The 19,994-nt window shown below is 44.4% G+C and overlaps 1 protein-coding gene across 1 annotated transcript in view; it reads left to right on the plus strand.

The window, feature by feature from the left end:
• LOC115078764 (2-hydroxyacylsphingosine 1-beta-galactosyltransferase-like) overlaps positions 1–19,994 on the plus strand; it is a 159,059-nt gene that overhangs the window by 78,016 nt on the left and 61,049 nt on the right. Inside the window, exon 3 of the mRNA XM_029582082.1 lies at positions 19,608–19,750. Coding sequence (XP_029437942.1) covers positions 19,608–19,750 — 143 coding nt within the window. The remainder of the gene's footprint in view (positions 1–19,607; positions 19,751–19,994) is intronic.

The raw sequence follows: 19,994 nt of genomic DNA on the forward strand, positions 1-19,994 counted from the left end.
TACATGCTATACATGTTATACATATTATACATGTTATACATGTGCATGAATGGAGGAAGGTCAGAGGTAGGTCTGCAAGACTAAGGATGTATAGTCATTGAAACATAAAGGTAAAATGCAATGAATGAGACCATTTATTATACATGTTATACATGTGCATGAATGGAGGAAGGTCAGAGGTAGGTCTGCAAGACTAAGGATGTATAGTCATTGAAACTAGAGATGTGAATCATGTCCTCGATCATCTAAACGATCGATTTCAGCTGGGAGGGGGAGGGAATCGTATTGTTGCCGTTTGGGTGTGTAAAGTATCGTGAAAATCATTAAAATCGTGAGCCGGCACACTAAAACCCCCTAAAACCCACCCCCGACCCTTTAAATTATGTTATACATGTGCATGAATGGAGGAAGGTCAGAGGTAGGTCTGCAAGACTAAGGATGTATAGTCATTGAAACATATAGGTGAAATGCAATGAATGAGACCATATACATGTTATACATGTATACATGTGCATGAATGGAGAAAGATCAGATGTAGGTCTGCAAGACTAAGGATGTATAGTCATTGAAACATAAAGGTAAAATGCAATGAATGAGACCATATATTATACATATTATACATGTTATACATATTATACATGTTATACACGTTATACATGTTAAACATGTGCATGAATGGAGGAAGGTCAGAGGTAGGTCTGCAAGACTAAGGATGTATAGTCATTGAAACATAAAGGTAAAATGCAATGAATGAGACCATATATTATACATGTTATACATGTGCATGAATGGAGGAAGATCAGAGGTAGGTCTGCAAGACTAAGGATGTATAGTCATTGAAACAAAGGTAAAATGCAATGAATGAGACCATATATTATACATATTATACATGTATACATGTTATACCTGTGCATGAATGGAGGAAGGTCAGAGGTAGGTCTGCAAGACTAAGGATGTATAGTCATTGAAACAAAGGTAAAATGCAATGAATGAGACCATATATTATACATATTGGGGCGGATTTTAAGAGCCCTGCTCGCCTAAATCCGCCCAAATCCGGGCGGATTTAGGCGAGTAGGGCCCTGCACGCTGGTGAGCCTATTTTACATAGGCCTACCGGCGCGCGCAGAGCCCCGGGACTCGCGTAAGTCCCGGGGATTTCGGAGGGGGGCGTGTCGGGGGCGTGTCGGGGGCGGGACCGAAGCGCGCAGCATTTTCGGGGCGTGTCGGGAGCGTTCCGGGGGCGGGCACGGGGGCGTGGCTATGGCCCGGGGCGGTCCGGGGGCGTGGCCACGCCCTCCGGACCCGCCCCCAGGTCGCGTCCCGGCACGCTAGCAGCCCGCTGGCGCGCAGGGATTTACACCTCCTTCCGGGAGGCGTAAATCCCCCGACAAAGGTAAGGATGGGGTTTAGACAGGGCCGGGCGGGTGGGTTAGGTAGGGGAAGGGAGGGGAAGGTGAGGGGAGGGCAAAAGAAAGTTCCCTCCGAGGCCGCTCCGATTTCCGAGCGGCCTCGGAGGTAACGGAGGTAGGCTGCGCGGCTTGGCGCGCGCCGGCTATACAGAATCCATAGCCTTGCGCGCGCCGATCCCTACTTTTGCTTGCGCCTGATGCGCCAGCAAAAGTAGGCCAAATCGAGCGGTTTGAAAATCTACCCCATTATACATATATACATATTATACATGTTATACATATTATACATGTTATACATGTGCATGAATGGAGGAAGGTCAGAGGTAGGTCTGCAAGACTAAGGATGTATAGTCATTGAAACATAAAGGTAAAATGCAATGAATGAGAGAATATATTATACATATTATACATATTATACATGTTATACATGTTATACATGTGCATGAATGGAGGAAGGTCAGAGGTAGGTCTGCAAGACTAAGGATGTATAGTCATTGAAACATAAAGGTAAAATGCAATGAATGAGACCATATATTATACATATTATACATGTTATACATGTGCATGAATGGAGGAAGGTCAGAGGTAGGTCTGCAAGACTAAGGATGTATAGTCATTGAAACATAAAGGTAAAATGCAATGAATGAGACCATATATTATACATTTTGTACATATTATACATGTTATACATGTGCATGAATGGAGGAAGGTCAGAGGTAGGTCTGCAAGACTAAGGATGTATAGTCATTGAAACATAAAGGTAAAATGCAATGAATGAGACCATATTTTATACATATTATACATGTTATACATGGTATACATGTTATACATGTGCATGAATGGAGGAAGGTCAGAGGTAGGTCTGCAAGACTAAGGATGTATAGTCATTGAAACATAAAGGTAAAATACAATGAATGAGACCATATATTATACATGTTATACATGTTATACATGGTATACATGTTATACATGTGCATGAATGGAGGAAGGTCAGAGGTAGGTCTGCAAGACTAAGGATGTATAGTCATTGAAACATAAAGGTAAAATGCAATGAATGAGACCATATATTATACATGTTATACATGTTATACATATTATACATATTATACATGTTATACATGTGCATGAATGGAGGAAGGTCAGAGGTAGGTCTGCAAGACTAAGGATGTATGGTCATTGAAACATAAAGGTAAAATGCAATGAATGAGACCATATATTATACATGTTATACATGTTATACATGTGCATGAATGGAGGAAGGTCAGAGGTAGGTCTGCAAGACTAAGGATGTGTGGTCATTGAAACATAAAGGTAAAATGCAATGAATGAGACCATATATTATACATGTTATACATGTTATACATATTATACATATTATACATGTTATACATGTGCATGAATGGAGGAAGGTCAGAGGTAGGTCTGCAAGACTAAGGATGTGTGGTCATTGAAACATAAAGGTAAAATGCAATGAATGAGACCATATATTATACATATTATGCATGTTATACATGTTATACATGTTATACATGTTATACATGTGCATGAATGGAGGAAGGTCAGATGTAGGTCTGCAAGACTAAGGATGTATAGTAATTGAAACATAAAGGTAAAATGCAATGAATGAGACCATATATTATACATGTTATACATTTTATACATGTTATACATATTATACATGTTATACATGTGCATGAATGGAGGAAGGTCAGATGTAGGTCTGCAAGACTAAGGATGTATAGTCATTGAAACATAAAGGTAAAATGCAATGAATGAGACCACTTTTGTTTCATTTGTGTCCCTCTGAAATGAATGGAGATTGCTCATAAAAATAAACACAACTTTTGTATCAATTTATATCTATGGCCCATGTAAAAGTGCGGTAAATTAACACAGAGGGTGACAATTATCAATACTCCCTGATTTACTTATAGTTATATCACACAACAGAGAGATCACACATTCACAATGTATATAAATATTTAGATCTATGTCAAGAAATTTATGATCTGGATTGATCTTTTGGGAATGTGCAATCTTAGTCTCTGGTAATAAATGATTTGTAATCTATGTACATTGTTTAATCCATGTGCAAGATGTTTTTAAGTAAGTAATGGGTATGGTTGATTGTATGAGTGTGCTGGTTTAGTTTTTAAAGTGTCTACATAGGTGAGTGTGTTATGATGTTCAATAAATGTTTATACACATTGGGGTAGATTTTAAAAGAAGCGCGATCAGCCTACTTTTGCTTGCGCATCAGACTCAAGCAAAAGTAGGCTGGATTTTAGTAGATACGCGCGGAGCCGCGCGTATCCACTAAAATCCTGGATCGGCGCGCGCAAGACTATCGATTTTGTATAGCCTGCGCGCGCCGAGCCGCGCTGCCTCCCCCCGTTCCCTCCAAGGCCGCTCCGAAATCGGAGCGGCCTCGGAGGGAACTTTCCTTTGCCCTCCCCTCACCTTACCCTCCCTTCCCCTACCTAACCCACCCACCCGGCCCTGTCTACACCCCCCCTTACCTTTGTCGGGGGATTTACGCCTCCCGGAGGGAGACGTAAATCCCCGCGCGCCAGCGGGCCTGCTGTGCGCCGGGCCGCGACCTGGGGGCGGGTACGGAGGGCGCGGCCACGCCCCCGGGCCGTAGCCACGCCCCCATACCCGCCCCCAAAACGCTGCCGACACGCCCCCGGAACGCCGCGACGACCGGGCCCGCCCCCGACACGCCCCCCTCCGAGAACCCCGGGACTTACGCGAGTCCCGGGGCTCTGCGCGCGCCGGGAGGCCTATGTAAAATAGGCTTCCCGGCGCGCAGGGCCCTGCTCGCGTAAATCCGCCCGGTTTTGGGCGGATTTACGCGAGCAGGGCTCTGAAAATCCGCCCCATTGTGAATGTGTGATCTCTCTGTTGTGTGATATAACCATGTAAACATGCAGCAGGAGACAGCTGTTTTTCATCCAAAGGTAAGTGTAGCAACCAAGCAAAGCCAGTGAGGTAGTAGCCTGCCTAGAGCAGAGGCAGAGAAGTAGGCAAAAAGACAGAATAGAGAACCAATAAAGGTGGAACTTTTTTTTTAACTAGCTTTTAACTGGTACCTTGATGAATTGAAATTGTTGTCCTCCCATTGAAAGGTCTTAGCATGTGCAAATAAATTCAGTTTTCTCTGTTGGATTTCAGAGGGAAGGGTTGTCTTTTTTTTGAAGCTCTTTTTGAGTACAAGATGATTTCTAAAAGTTCATGAAAATAAGAGAGAGAAATTTTGGCAAAGTACTTTGTTACCTTCACTGCTGCAGTTTTGTGAGGGAAAGACAGGTGTGCTGTGCTCTGTCTGTTTACTGGGGCAGGGAAGTGGAGACAGAAAAGCAGTGAATAGCAATGATTTTATTTCTCTCTGGCTCTGCAGTGTGTTGCTTATTTGCAGATTTCAGACAGAGATTGCAGTGAACAGAAGAGCAGTCTTGCCAGCCTTTCCAGTATCTCCTCTCTGAGACTTTTTTTGTATGTGCATAAAGAATCAGTCTGCAATGCACACATATACACTGAGTATGAAAAAAGCATTTTTGTACACATGTGAAGGATAGATAGTCAGTACAGTTTGTACCACTGGCAAGTTGCTAATGCTGCTTGGCAATGCTTGCTAAGCACTGAAGTACACTCAAGTCGACAGACTGATTGTGTGTGTGACAGATAGTGATTACCAGAGTGGTACTAGTGAATGGTGCAGTACATTAATAAACTATATTCTGGCATCTAAAATCCCAGTAGCTACTTCCAATTTATTTATTTATTTATTTAAAATCTTTTCGTTAAGCGGGTGCCATCACAAGGGTTCACAATAAGGCACAAAAACTATACGAGCGGATTTTAAAAGCCTTGCTTGCGTAAATCCGCCCAGATTTACGCGAGCAGGGCCTTGCGCACCAGTGGCCTATTTTCCATAGGCCACCGGTGCGCGCAGAGCCCCGGGACGCGCGTAGGTCCCGGGATTTTTGGAAGGGGCGTGTCGGGGGCGTGTCAGGGGGCGGGACCCGATGACGCTGTGTTTCGGGGGCAGGACCGGGGGCGTGGCCCAGGCGCGCGTAGATTTACATCTGCTTCTCGCAGGCGTAAATCTAGGGACAAAGGTAAGGGGGGGGGGGTTTAGATAGGGCCGGGGGGGGGGGTAGGTAGAGGAAGGGAGGGGAAGGTGAGGGGAGGGCGAAAGAGAGTTCCCTCGGAGGCCGCTCCGATTTCGGAGCGGCCTCGGAGGGAACGGAGGCAGGCTGCGCGGCTCGGCACGCGCCGGCTGCCCAAAATCAGCAGCCTTGCACGCGCCGATCCAGGATTTTAGAGGATACGCGCGGCTATGCGCGTATCTTTTAAAATCCAGCGTACTTTTGTTTGCGCCTGCTGCGCAAACAAAAGTACGCGATCACACTGTTTTTAAAAATCTACCCCATATTGAATAAACTGACTAGAATTCTAATTCTTAAACAGGTGCCATCAAAAATACTGTAACATTATATCATAATAAATACTATTTGGTGAGTGTTATAAGTCATGTCTAGTTTTTCTAACTCTGCTAAAAGTTTGGTGTTATTTAATACGAATACCGAATTGGACGAATCCGTCCCTACTGCACATCCCTACCACAGGGACCTGACTTCCTCCACTGTGAATGTCTGTCATGCCCCTATCAACACCAGAGGGACCTAACTACCTCCACTGTGCCAGCCTGTCTTGCCCTTATCAGCTTTTGGCACCTCTGCTTTGCTGCCATGTACAAGACATCAGACGACTCTACCCCTTGTGGTGTTCTTGCCACTCTCATGTTTCCTCAGTGTCTTGGTGCTAGTCTTTCTGCTTGCAATGTTCCCCCTTCATTGTGCTGTAGGAGGTTGATGCCACTTGTTTTACCGCTTTGCCTGTCTTGCTGCCTTCGAGTGTTCATGCATCTGTTATCGGTGCTCTCTTTTGATGCTGTGGTGTGTTTTTGACACTCTCGCTGTTGCTTTGTGCCTCTGTTAAAGCTCTCTTGCCACCCCTGGTACTCCTTTGCACCTTTAAAATGCCTTAGGCTATTCATGTTACTTTGCCACAGCCTTTTTCTCATTCTGATGATTGCTCCCCAGAAATTTTGTCCAAATTGATAAGAAAACCCAAATTCTGCAGTCAAAAATAGGCTGCAATACTTCCCCCATTGACTTTAATGGCAAACAAAAAACGAATCAGACTAATAATAATAATTTTTTTGTTTTGAAACTAACGAAATGAATTGGGGTCCCAACGAGATGAATAAACGAACCAAAACAAATGTTTTTCTTCTGCACATCCCTAGTAATTATATTATATTATATTATATTGAACTGGAAAACTGAAAATAGATAACAATATGTATTTAAAAAGATATAAATATGAAAAAGAAAATGTTAATTTTAAAAACACTTAGAATGCAAAAAATATGTAAAAAAGAGATTATAAACTAAAAGCAGAAAAACTGATAGAAGTGGGAAGAGGAGAGGGCATGGTAACAAGAAACAGGAGAGGGGGAAGGAAAAGTTAGGATGGGAAAGAGGGGAGGGGGAGAAGGGAAGTGGATGTTGGAAAGGGCACAGCAGAGAAATGGGGAGAGAAAAGGCTATGCTCAGTACTGTAGTCCCTTTCTTTCTTCAGCTGGCCGTGCTGTATTCATGACTAATTTCACATTACTGGGCATGTTGGAAAGTAAAGCTTTCAGCTTGAACACCATTATCTCCTCTCAGTAAGATTTGTTTTTAAAAGGCACGAGTTATTGAAAATCATTTTGCTAGTGGTAGCGCTTTAAGGATCCTTCTTTCCGCGTCTGTCTTTTATATAATTGTAATTCCTTCTCCTCCGTGCTCTAATCTACACAGACTTTTGCAAACACTTTGTGCTTTATCAGATTGGCACAAGATCACAAGGGTGAGGCAGCAACGTCCTTGTGCAAGTCCTCCACCTACTTGCCTCGTCTTGCTTCAGCTTTCCTGTTTTTATTCTCACTAATCTTTATTATATTTATTTTTCTTTTATTTCTTTATTATGACTCATTAAGGCTTTCTGTGTTCAGCTGTTGTGAAGATCCTGTTGTCAGGGTGTTTACAGAGGTTGAGAGTCCTGTGAGACTGAATGTTCAGAGTCCCACAGGGTGCATCTAAGGTCCTATGTCCCGAGGGCACAACACCCTCACGCACGCTAATCACTTAATCTGGGCATTTTTTCATGTGTGTGTGTGTTGTCAAATATTGCAGTTATTTTTATTTACCATTTGTAAGCCTGATTCTAAAAAGGATTTCCATAAAAAATGTGAGGCTTCTGTACATAAATCTCTGCTTGAAAAGCAATTCCAAGTCTATGCATGAAAGACTATTTTGCAGTTACTTTCACATGTCTAGGAAGTAGACATAGTAACATAGTAATGATGGCAGAAAAAGACCAACATGGTCCATCTAGTCTGCCCAGCAAGCTTTCCAAGGTAATAACTGCCGCTCTGTGCAGGTTACCCCCATGTTTCTGTTAAGGGTAATAACTGCTGCTCCGTGCAGGTTACCCCCATGTTTCTGTTAAGGGCAGTAACTGCTCCTTGCAGGTTACCCCCATGTTTCTGTTAAGGGTAGTAACTGTCACTCCGTGCAGGTTACCCCCATGTTTCTGTTAAGGGTAGTAACTGCTGCTCCGTGCAGGTTACCCCCATGTTTCTGTTAAGGGCAGTAACTGCCGTTCCATGCAGGTTACCCCCATGTTTCTGTTAAGGGTAGTAACTGCTGCTCCATGCAGGTTACCCCCATGTTTCTGTTAAGGATAGTAACTACCGCTCCGTGCAGGTTACCCCCATGTTTCTGTTAAGGGTAGTAACTGCTGCTCCATGCAGGTTACCCCCATGTTTCTGTTAAGAGTAGTATCTGCTGCTCCATGCAGGTTACCCCATGTTTCTGTTAAGGGTAGTAACTGCTGCTCCCTGCAGGTTACCCCATGTTTCTGTTAAGAGTAGTAACTGCCGCTCCGTGCAGGTTACCCCCATGTTTCTGTTAAGGGTAGTAACTGCTGCTCCCTGCAGGTTACCCCATGTTTCTGTTAAGAGTAGTAACTGCTGCTCCGTGCAGGTTACCCCCATGTTTCTGTTAAGAGTAGTAACTGCCTCTCCGTGCAGGTTATCCCCATGTTTCTGTTAAGGGCAGTAACTGCTGCTCCATGCAGGTTACCCCATGTTTCTGTTAAGGGCAGTAACTGCTGCTCCATGCAGGTTACCCCATGTTTCTGTTAAGGGTAGTAACTGCTGCTCCATGCAGGTTACCCCCATGTTTCTGATAAGGGTAGTAACTGCTGCTCCGTGCAGGTTACCCCCATGTTTCTGTTAAGAGTAGTAACTGCCGCTCCATGCAAGTTACCCCCATGTTTCTGTTAAGGGTAGTAACTGCCACTCCGTGCAGGTTACCCCCATGTTTCTGTTAAGGGCAGTAACTGCCACTCCGTGCAGGTTACCCCCATGTTTCTGTTAAGGGCAGTAACTGCCGCTCCGTGCAGGTTACCCCCATGTTTCTGTTAAGGGCAGTAACTGCCGCTCTGTGCAGGTTACCCCCATGTTTCTGTTAAGAGTAGTAACTGCCTCTCCGTGCAGGTTATCCCCATGTTTCTGTTAAGGGCAGTAACTGCTGCTCCATGCAGGTTACCCCATGTTTCTGTTAAGGGCAGTAACTGCCGCTCCATGCAGCTTACCCCCATGTTTCTGTTAAGGGTAGTAACTGCTGCTCCATGCAGGTTACCCCATGTTTCTGTTAAGGGTAGTAACTGCCTCTCCATGCAAGTTACCCCCATGTTTCTGTTAAGGGTAGTAACTGCCACTCCGTGCAGGTTACCCCCATGTTTCTGTTAAGGGTAGTAACTGCTGCTCCATGCAGGTTACCCACATGTTTCTGTTAAGGGCAGTAACTGCCGCTCCGTGCAGGTTACCCCCATGTTTCTGTTAAGGGCAGTAACTGCCGCTCTGTGCAGGTTACCCCCATGTTTCTGTTAAGGGTAGTAACTGCTGCTCCATGCAGGTTACCCCCATGTTTCTCTTAAGGATAGTAACTGCTGCTCCATGCAGATTACCCCCACATTTCGGTTAAGGGTAGCAACTGCCGCTCTGTGCAGGTTACCCCCATGTTTCTCTTAAGGGCAGTAACTGCTGCTCCATGCAGGTTAACCCCATGTTTCTCTTAAGGGTAGTAACTGCTGCTCCTTGCAGGTTACCCCATGTTTCTCTTAAGGGTAGTAACTGCTGCTCCATGCAGGTTACCCCCATGTTTCTCTTAAGGGTAGTAACTGCTGCTCCATGCAAGTTACCCCATGTTTCTCCTAAGGGTAGTAACTGCTGCTCCATGCAGGTTACCCCCATGTTTCTCTTACGGGTAGTAACTGCTTTAGGTGTGGTTCTGTGAAATGTGACATTCCATCGGAACTGTATGATGAGTTATCCTCCCCGGCAGGGTATCTCCATGAATGGAGGACATAATCACTGGCTTTGGACACAAGCAAGTGGGAATGTGCAGTTGCTCTACCACATCTTGTAGAATAAAATTTCCACCAGCTCCAGAATCTACTAAAGCCAGAGTGGAGAAACGATGATCTTCGAAACCCAGGGTGACATACAGAGTTAAGAACATAAGAAATTGCCATGCTGGGTCAGACCAAGGGTCCATCAAGCCCAGCATCCTGTTTCCAACAGAGGCCAAAACCAGGCCACAAGAACCTGCCAATTACCCAAACACTAAGAAGAACCCATGCTACTGATTAAATTAATAGCAGTGGCTATTAGGGATGTGAATCGTTTTTTGACGATTTAAAAAAAATCGTCCGATATTTTTTAAATCGTCAAAAATCGGTACAGTGTGCGATACAATAGAATTTTTCACGATTTATCATGAAAAATCGTTACTCCCGTTAGTGCCCACTAACGGGAGTTATTTGGGGGGAGGGCGGGAAAACCGGCACACCAAAACAGCCCCTAAACCCACCCCGACCCTATAAAACGAATCCCTTACCTTCCCCCACCCCCCGAACCCCCCCCAAAACTTTTTACGAGTACCTGGTGGTCCAGTGGCGGCGCGGGGACCGATCTCCCGCTCTCTGGCCATCGGCGCCATTTTGACTGCCACTCAAAAATGGCGCCGATGGCCCGATTAAAAAAAAAACCCACCCGACTCTTTAAAGATGACCACTTAGCTTCTCCCACCCTCCCGATCCTCCCAAAACATTTTTAAATTACCTGGTGCTCTAGTGGTGGTCCCAGGAGCGATCTTCCGTTCTTGGGCCGTCGGCTGCCAGTCATAAAGATGGCGCCGATGGCCCTTTGCCCTTACCATGTGACAGGGTATCCGTGCCATTGGCCAGCCCCTGTCACATGGTAGGAGCACTGGCTGGCCAGCGCCATCTTTAAAGATGGCCTGAGAGCAGGAGCTCGGTCCCCGCGTCCCCACTGGACCACCAGGTACTCATAAAAAGTTTGGGGGGGGGGTTCGGGAGGGGTGGGGGAAGGTAAGGGGTCAATTTTAAAGGGTCAGGCCTCACTAAAAAAAAATTAACGATGTGAATCGGAACAGATTCACATCTCCAGCGATCAGATATTTCTCTCCCTCCAGCCGAACCCGATCGTTAAGACAAACGGGCACACGATTCACATCTCTAGTGGCTATTCCCTAAGTATAATTGATTAGTAGCCATTAATGGACTTCTCCTCCAAGAACTTATCCAAACCTTTTTTGAACCCAGCTACACTAATTGCACTAACCACATCCTCTGGCAACAAATTCTAGAGCTTTATTGTGTGTTGAGTGAAAAATAATTTTCTCCAATTAGTCTTAAATGTACTACTTGCCAACTTCATGGAATGCCCCCTAGTCCTTCTAGTATTTGAAAGTGTAAATAACCGAGTCACATCTACTCGTTCAAGACCTCTCATGATCTTAAAGACCTCTATCATATCCCCCCTCAGCCTCTCTTCTCCAAGCTGAACAGCCCTAACCTCTTCAGCCTTTCCTCATAGGGGAGCTGTTCCATCCTCTTTATCATTTTGGTTGCCCTTCTCTGTACCTTCTCCATCGCAACTATATCTTTTTTGAGATGCGGTGACCAGAATTGTACACAGTATTCAAGGTGCGGTCTCACCATGGAGCGAAATAGAGGCATTATGACATTTTCTGTTTTATTAACCATTCCCTTCCTAATAATTCCTAACATTCTGTTTGCTTTTTTGACTGCTGGAGCACACTGAGCCGACGATTTTAAAGCATTATGCACTATGATGCCTAGATCTTTTTCCTGGGTGCTAGCTCCTAATATGGAACCTAACATCATGTAACTACAGCATGGGTTATTTTTCCCTATATCCAACACCTTGCACTTGTCCACATTAAATTTCATCTGCCATTTGGATGCCCAATCCTCCAGTCTTGCAAGGTCCTCCTGTAATGTATCACAGTCCGCTTGTGATTTAACTACTCTGAATAATTTTGTATCAACCTCATATTTGATAATCTCACTCGTCGTATTCCTTTCCCGATCATTTATATATATATTGAAAAGCATCGGTCCAAGAACAGATCCCTGAGGCACTCCACTGTTTACCCTTTTCCACTGAGAAAATTGACCATTTAATCTTACTCTCTGTTTCCTGTCTTTTAACCAGTTTGTAATCCATGAAAGGACATCACATCCTATCCCATGACTTTTTAGTTTTCGTAGAAGCCTCTCATGAGGGACTTTGTCAAACGCCTTCTGAAAATCCAAATACACTACATCTACCGGTTCACCTTTATCCACATGTTTATTAACCCTTTCAAAAAAATGAAGCAGATTTGTTAAGCAAGACTTCCCTTGGGTAAATCCATGTTGACTGGGTTCCATTAAACCATGTCTTTCTACATGCTCTACGATTTTGATCTTGAGAATAGTTTCCACTATTTTTCCTGGCACTGAAGTCAGGCTCACTGGTCTATAATTAGCCGGATCGCCCCTGGAGCCTTTTTTAAATATTGGGATTACATTGGCCACCCTCTAGTCTTCAGGTACAATGGATGATTTTAATGATAGGTTACAAATTTTAACTAATAGATTAGATATTTCATTTTTGACTTCTTTCAGTACCTTAGAATGCATACCATTCGGTCCCGGTAATTTGCTACTCTTTAGTTTATCAATCTGGCCTACTACATCTTCCAGGTTCACAGTGATTTCGTTCAGTTCGTCTGACTCATCACCCCTGAAAACCATCTCCGGAACTGGTATCTCCCCAACATCCTCATTAGTAAACACGGAAGCAAAGAATTCATTTACTCTTTCTGCAATGGCCTTATCTTCCCTAAGAGCCCCTTTAACCCCTCTGTCATCTAATGGTCCAACCGACTCCCTCACAGGTTTCTTGCTTCGGATATATTTTAAAAAGTTTTTATTATGAGTTTTTGCTTCTGTTGCCAACTTCATTTCAAATTCTCTCTTCACCTGTCTTATCAATGTTTTACACTTATCTTGACAATGCTTATCTTTTATCCTATTTTCTTTAGATGGATCCTTCTTCCAATTTTTGAAGGATGATTCTTTGGCTAAAATAGCCTCTTCACCTCACCTTTTAACCATGATGGTAATCGTTTTGCCTTCTTTCCACCTTTCTTAATGTGCAGAATACATAAGGACTGCGCCTCTAGGATTGTATTTTTAAACAATGTCCAAGCCTGTTGAACACTTTTAACCTTTGCAGCTGCACCTTTCAGTTTTTTCTAACTATTTTCCTCATTTTATCAGTTTCCCTTTTGAAAGTTTAGTGTTAGAGCTGCAGATTTACTTATTGTCCCCCTTCCAGTTATTAGTTTAAATTTGATCATGTTATGATCACTGTTGCCAAGTGGCCCCACCACCATTACCTCTCTCACCAAATCCTGCGTTCTACTAAGAATTAAATCTAAAATACTCTCTCTCTTGTTGGTTCCTGAACCAATTGCTCCATGAATCAATCATTTATTACATCCAGGAACTTTGATTCTAGCAAGTCCTGATGTTACATTTACCCAGTCAATATTGGGGTAATTGAAATCTCCCATTATTATTGCACTGCCAAATTGGTTTGCTTCCCTGATTTCTCTTAGCATTTCATCATCTGTCTGACCATTTTGTCCAGGTGAATTGTAGCATATTCCTATCACTATACTCTTACCCAACACACATGGGTTTTCTACCCATATAGATTCTACTGAGTATTTAGTCTCTTGTATGACCTTTATCCTGTTGGACTCTATACCCTCCTAGACATAAAGTGCCACACCCCCACCAAGTTGATCCTCCCTATCATTGCGATATAATTATTCCCTGATATAGCACTGTCCCATTGGTTATTCTCCTTCCACCAAGTCTCTGTGATGCCAATTATGTCAATCTCATCATTGCTGCTATACACTCTAACTCTCCCATCTTACTTCTTAGACTTCTGGCATTGGCATATAGACATTTCAAAGTGTGTTTTTAGTTTGTTTTAACAACCTGCTTTTCAGTTGTTTGGGATAATTCAGAAATCATTAGCTTTGGTGATTTTTTAAATATAGGCGTATAGACTATGTTTGCTTTTAATGGAACCTCTCTGTGGGGATGCCCTAACTCTCCTGTTTCATTAGTATCCTTCAAGGATACATTTCTCCAAACCATGCACTGCTGAGTGACTGTCTGCTTTCCCCCTTGTTCTAGTTTAAAAGCTGCTCTATCTCCTTTTTGAAAGTTAGTGCCAGCAGCTTAGTTCAGCTCTGGTTAAGGTGGAGCCCATCCTTTCGAAAAAGTCTCCCCTTTCCCCAAAAGTTGCCTCAGTTCCTTACAAACCTGAATCCCTCTTCCCTGCACCATCGTCTCATCCACGCATTGAAACTCTGGAGCTCTGCCTGCCTCTGGGGACCTGCACGTGGAACAGGAATCATTTCAGAGAATGCCACCCTGGAGGTTCTGGATTTTGGCTTCCTACCTAAAGCTAGCTGCCTTGCTTCCCACATGTACCAAGGCAGCTGGCTCCTCCCCAGCACTGTCTATAATCCTATCTAGGTGACACGTGTGGTCTGCCACTGTCAGAAAGCTCTGTTGTTAAAGCTGGTATTTAGCAATCTGTTATTATTTAGAATAGTTGTGGGTGGATCCTTGGACCAGTGGCAGTTGACCACACCCTTGGGGGAAATCCCGAGAGGGACCACTGGTCAGGCTTAGTGTAGGAGACAGACACACACTAGTTCTTTTATTGGACAATATAGTAAACTACCAGAGGTGGCAGTAGTGAGCTGGAAGCGCCTGGCTGGGCTGTAGTACCTCAGGTACTGGAACAGTGATCCTGGGGTGGCTGAGCTGTAGAGAAGCTAAGAAAGTGAGTAGGCAGGGTATGCAGAGTTTTGGAACAAGTCCTTGATGATAAGACTGACGCCATAGTCTCTTGAGGCAGCCCAGGAGTTGGAGTGCAGTAAGCCCTCGAGGAGCGAGTACCTGGTCCCAGGGAAAGCTCTGAGAGATAAATGGAAACTCACAATGTTGTAAGCAGCGATGACTTCTTAGCAGAAGTGGTATTCAGGAGCAAGTCTGGGACGTGGGCCCTCGAGGAGCGAGTACTGGTTTCGGACTTCGACCTGCAATGAAAAAGAGAAAGCGAGGCCCCCCCGAGGAGCGGGTACATCTAGTGAAGTCTGAGGAGGCAGAGTAGCTAGGGTTGCGGAGAGTGAATCCCATCCGCAGCGACCAGGAGAAAGCTAGGTAAACCAATCCCTTGCTAACTCGTCTTGTTAGCGAAAACTGAGACCTTAAATATCTGGAGCTGGTGTCGTCATCACAGGGGGACGCCCCTGAGGTTCGCGCCAACACTGGTACTTCAGTCGGGCCGCACGCGCGCCCTTAGGCATCTGGTCAACATGGCGGCTTGCAGCATCGAGCCAGTCCGGGAACGCCGGAGGAGGATGGCCTGGAGATGCCGCAGCACCTAGCCTTCCATCAACCCCGAAGGGAGTCGCCAATGAGGTAAGGTGGGCGGAGCAGAGACATCTGATAGTGATGGAGACAACAGCCACCTTTGCACCAGGCAGGCAAGTTACCATGCGGTCCTCACATCCACCAGCCACCCTGCTATCTACATCTCTAATAATCGAATCACCATATTGCAGAAGAGTTACCCATAAAGATTTGTGCTTTTGCAGATGATACCAATCTCTGCAACAGGTTAGACACCCTGGAAGATTTGGAAACATGAAGTGAGTTCTAGTGAGGCTTGAGGAATGATCTATCATCTGCAATCTAAGGGGTAGATTTTCAAAGGGTTACGCGCGTAACCCCTGAAAACCTACCCCAAACCGCCCCCCCCCCCCCCGCACACGCCGAGCCTATCTTTCATAGGCTGCCAGCGTGTGCAAAGCCCCGGGACGTGCGTGTTGGGGGGCGCGTCGGGCATGTCGTGGTCGGCACGTCATCGTGTGCATTCCGGGGGCATGACTTGTGCAACAAAGGTGGGGGGGGGGGGGGGGGGGGTTAGATAGGGCCGGGGGGGGGGGTGGGTTAGGTAGGGGAAGGGAGGGGAAGGTGGGGGGTGGAAGGAACAGAGGCAGGTTGTGCGGCTCGGTGCGTGCAGGCTGTCGATTTTGAGCTGTGCGTATCTATTGAAATCCGGCATACTTTGGTTTGTGCGCGCGCGTAGTTTTATAAAATCTGCACTTTACCTATATAAGCGGGCTTTTGAAAATTACTACAATACATGCCATTGAATTGTCCATAGGATGTTAAAATTGGGTTTTACACGTGTAAATGCACTTTACCTATACAAGCGGGCTTTTGATAATTACTACAATACATGCCATTGAATTGTCCATAGGATGTTAAAATTGGGTTTTACACGTGTAAATGCACTTTACCTATATAAGCGGGCTTTTGATAATTACTACAATACATGCCATTGAATTGTCCATAGGATGTTAAAATTGGGTTTTACACGTGTAAATGCACTTTACCTATATAAGCGGGCTTTTGATAATTACTACAATACATGCCATTGAATTGTCCATAGGATGTTAAAATTGGGTTTTACACGTGTAAATGCACTTTACCTATATAAGCGGGCTTTTGAAAATTACTACAATACATGCCATTGAATTGTCCATAGGATGTTAAAATTGGGTTTTACACGTGTAAATGCACTTTACCTATATAAGCGGGCTTTTGATAATTACTACAATACATGCCATTGAATTGTTCATAGGATGTTAAAATTGGGTTTTACACGTGTAAATGCCCTTTACCTATATAAGCGGGCTTTTGAAAATTACTACAATACATGCCATTGAATTGTCCATAGGATGTTAAAATTGGGTTTTACACGTGTAACTGCGCTTTACCTATATAAGCGGGCTTTTGAAAATTACTACAATACATGCCATTGAATTGTCCATAGGATGTTAAAATTGGGTTTTACACGTGTAAATGCGCTTTACCTATATAAGCGGGCTTTTGAAAATTACTACAATACATGCCATTGAATTGTCCATAGGATGTTAAAATTGGGTTTTACACGTGTAAATGCGCTTTACCTATATAAGCGGGCTTTTGAAAATTACTACAATACATGCCATTGAATTGTCCATAGGATGTTAAAATTGGGTAAATGCACTTTACCTATATAAGCGGGCTTTTGATAATTACTACAATAAATGCCATTGAATTGTCCATAGGATGTTAAAATTGGGTTTTACACGTGTAAATGCAGTTTACCTATATAAGCGGGCTTTTGAAAATTACTACAGTACATGCCATTGAATTGTCCGAAGGATGTTGACATGTGTAAGTCCTTGTAAAATCACTTCCTTAGTTTCCAACCTCCTCTCTTCTCCCAGCCTTGTGAAGCGGGACCACCATCGCTATTCTCCAATCTTTCGGCAGCACTCCCATTTCCAGGGATCTATTGAACAGGTCTTTCAACGGACTTACCCGCACATCTCTGAGCTCCCTCAGTATCCTGGGATGAACCTCATCCAGCCCCATGGCCTTGTCCACTTTGTTTTCCTAGCTCTTCCCATACATTCTCTTCTGTAACTGGAGTTTCGTCTATTCCACCCCTATCTTCAGTCTTCTCAATCAGCAATGGTGCTTCTCAAGGGTTTTTTTTAGAGACACTGAACTGAAGCATTTGCTTAATATTTCTGCTGTTTTCATCTTTCAACATGCATTGCATTGCTCCTTGTCTCCTTTCACTTTTCCTGTACCACCATGGGTCTTCCTACTTTCTCTGCTATATCTGAAAAATGATTTGTCACCTTGCTTTACCTCTTTGCCAAGCTTTTCTTCTGTTTGAACTTAGCTTTCCTGCTTACCTTCCTCGTCCCCCTCAGCTTCACCAGATATTCTTCCCTGGGTTCCTCTCTTTGGGAAACTTTGCACTTCTTGAACGCTGTTCTTTTTGCCTTCATTTTTAGTCATCTCCTTTGAGAATCAGACCCGTCTCTTTTTCCTCTTACACATTTACTTTTCTTACAAGGAAATGTGTTGCCTTTAAATTTGGCCCTCTATTGTTCCACCTCACCCATCATCCATCAACGTCCAGGTAATTCCCCATTTTACCAAAGTCTTTATTTATGAAATTCAAAACTTGGACCTTCCTGTGACTTTTCTCTATCCTGGCTCGGATATTGTAAAGTACTTAAATTTTAGCATGAATTCTCAAAGTGGAGTTGCGTGAATGAGTCATAAGAACATAAGAAATGCACATATTGTGAAAATCAGGCAGTGTTCAGAAACCATGTCAGACACATTACACCTCCACCTCCGAAAATCAAAAGCACACACACAAGTGATTTCCCTGCCCCTGCATTAGCTCTTCCTTCTGCATATTTAAAATGCGTGTACATTTGCACACACACAAGTGATTTCCCTGCCCCTGCATCAGCTCTTCCTTCTGCATATTTAAAATGCGTGTACTTTTGCACACACACAAGTGATTTCCCTGCCCCTGCATCAGCTCTTCCTTCTGCATATTTAAAATGTGTGTACTTTTGCACACACACAAGTGATTTTCCTGCCCCTGCATTAGCTCTTCCTTCTGCATATTTAAAATGCGTGTACTTTTGCACACACACAAGTGATTTCCCTGCCCCTGCATCAGCTCTTCCTTCTGCATATTTAAAATGTGTGTACTTTTGCACACACACAAGTGATTTCCCTGCCCCTGCATCAGCTCTTCCTTCTGCATATTTAAAATGTGTGTACTTTTGCACACACACAAGTGATTTCCCTGCCCCTGCATTAGCTCTTCCTTCTGCATATTTAAAATGTGTGTACTTTTGCACACACACAAGTGATTTCCCTGCCCCTGCATCAGCTCTTCCTTCTGCATATTTAAAATGTGTGTACTTTTGCACACACACAAGCCCACGGACACTTTTCAAAAGCCCTTTGGGGTAGATTTTCAAAGGGTTACGCGTGTAACCCCCAAAACCCTTCCCTGCGTGCGCCGAGCCTATTTTGCATAGGCTCGGCAGTGGGCGCATGTCCCAGGGCTTCGAAACAGGAGCGGTGCGGGGGCATGGTGGCGGTCCGAGGGTGGGGTCGAACGCTCTGGCACAGTGCGCCGGCAGCTGGCTGGCATGCGCAAGTGACGCCTACCAGAGGCAGGTATGACTCGATGAAATAAGGTAGGGGGGATTTAGGTAGAGTTGGGGGGTGGGTTAGATAGGGGAAGGGAGGGGATGGTGGAGGGCAAAAAAAAAGTTCCCACCAAGGCCGCTCCGATTTTGAAGCGGCCTTGGAGGGAACAGGGAAAGCCATCGGGGCTCCCCTAGGGCTCGGCGCGCGCAAGGTGCACATGTGTGCACCCCCTTGCGTGCGCCGACCCTGGATTTTATAACATACACGTGGCAGCGCACGCATGTTATAAAATCGGGAGTACATTTGTGCATGCCAGGTGGGGCGCACAAATGTAGTCCATGCACGTAACTTTTAAAATCGGCCCCTTTATGCAGAGGAAAGAGTTTTATGCACATAAATGCTTTTACAAAGGAGGCTGAATGACTGTAAGCCATCTGTGGGCAGAGAAATAGCTCTTCCCACTACAATGATTAAGGCGCGAGCTAAATCCTAAGAAGTAAATAGCCTGCAGGAAAAGGCATTGCTATCTGGACAGGTTTTATATAAATCTTGACTTACTGCTGACTGTAATTTCTCTTTTTAAAGGACTTGCAAAGATGGGCGAATGACACTCAGGAACATGGTTTTGTTCTGGTCTCGTTTGGTGCTGGCGTGAAATATTTGTCAGAAGATATAGGACACAAACTAGCAGGTGCTCTAGCACGACTCCCTCAGCGGGTGCTGTGGAGGTAAGTCTGAGTAACTCTGCTATCTGAAAATTTCCCTTTCATGTCATTTGCATCTCATTTGCATGTTTCTCCATTTTGATTCCCACTGAAACTTGTGGGGGAGCAGTGCATGGGGTTTTGTGTTTTGGACTGGCTGGCTAGGTGGGTTGGGGAGGGGAGGGGAGAGTGTTTTCAGTTTGTAGTAACCTGATACTCCAAAAAGGTATAAAAGGTGGAGGAGAAAACTTTGTCAGTATCTGTGTGT

This window comes from Rhinatrema bivittatum, chromosome 1 (assembly GCF_901001135.1).
Source record: "Rhinatrema bivittatum chromosome 1, aRhiBiv1.1, whole genome shotgun sequence".
Lineage (NCBI taxonomy): Eukaryota > Metazoa > Chordata > Amphibia > Gymnophiona > Rhinatrematidae > Rhinatrema > Rhinatrema bivittatum.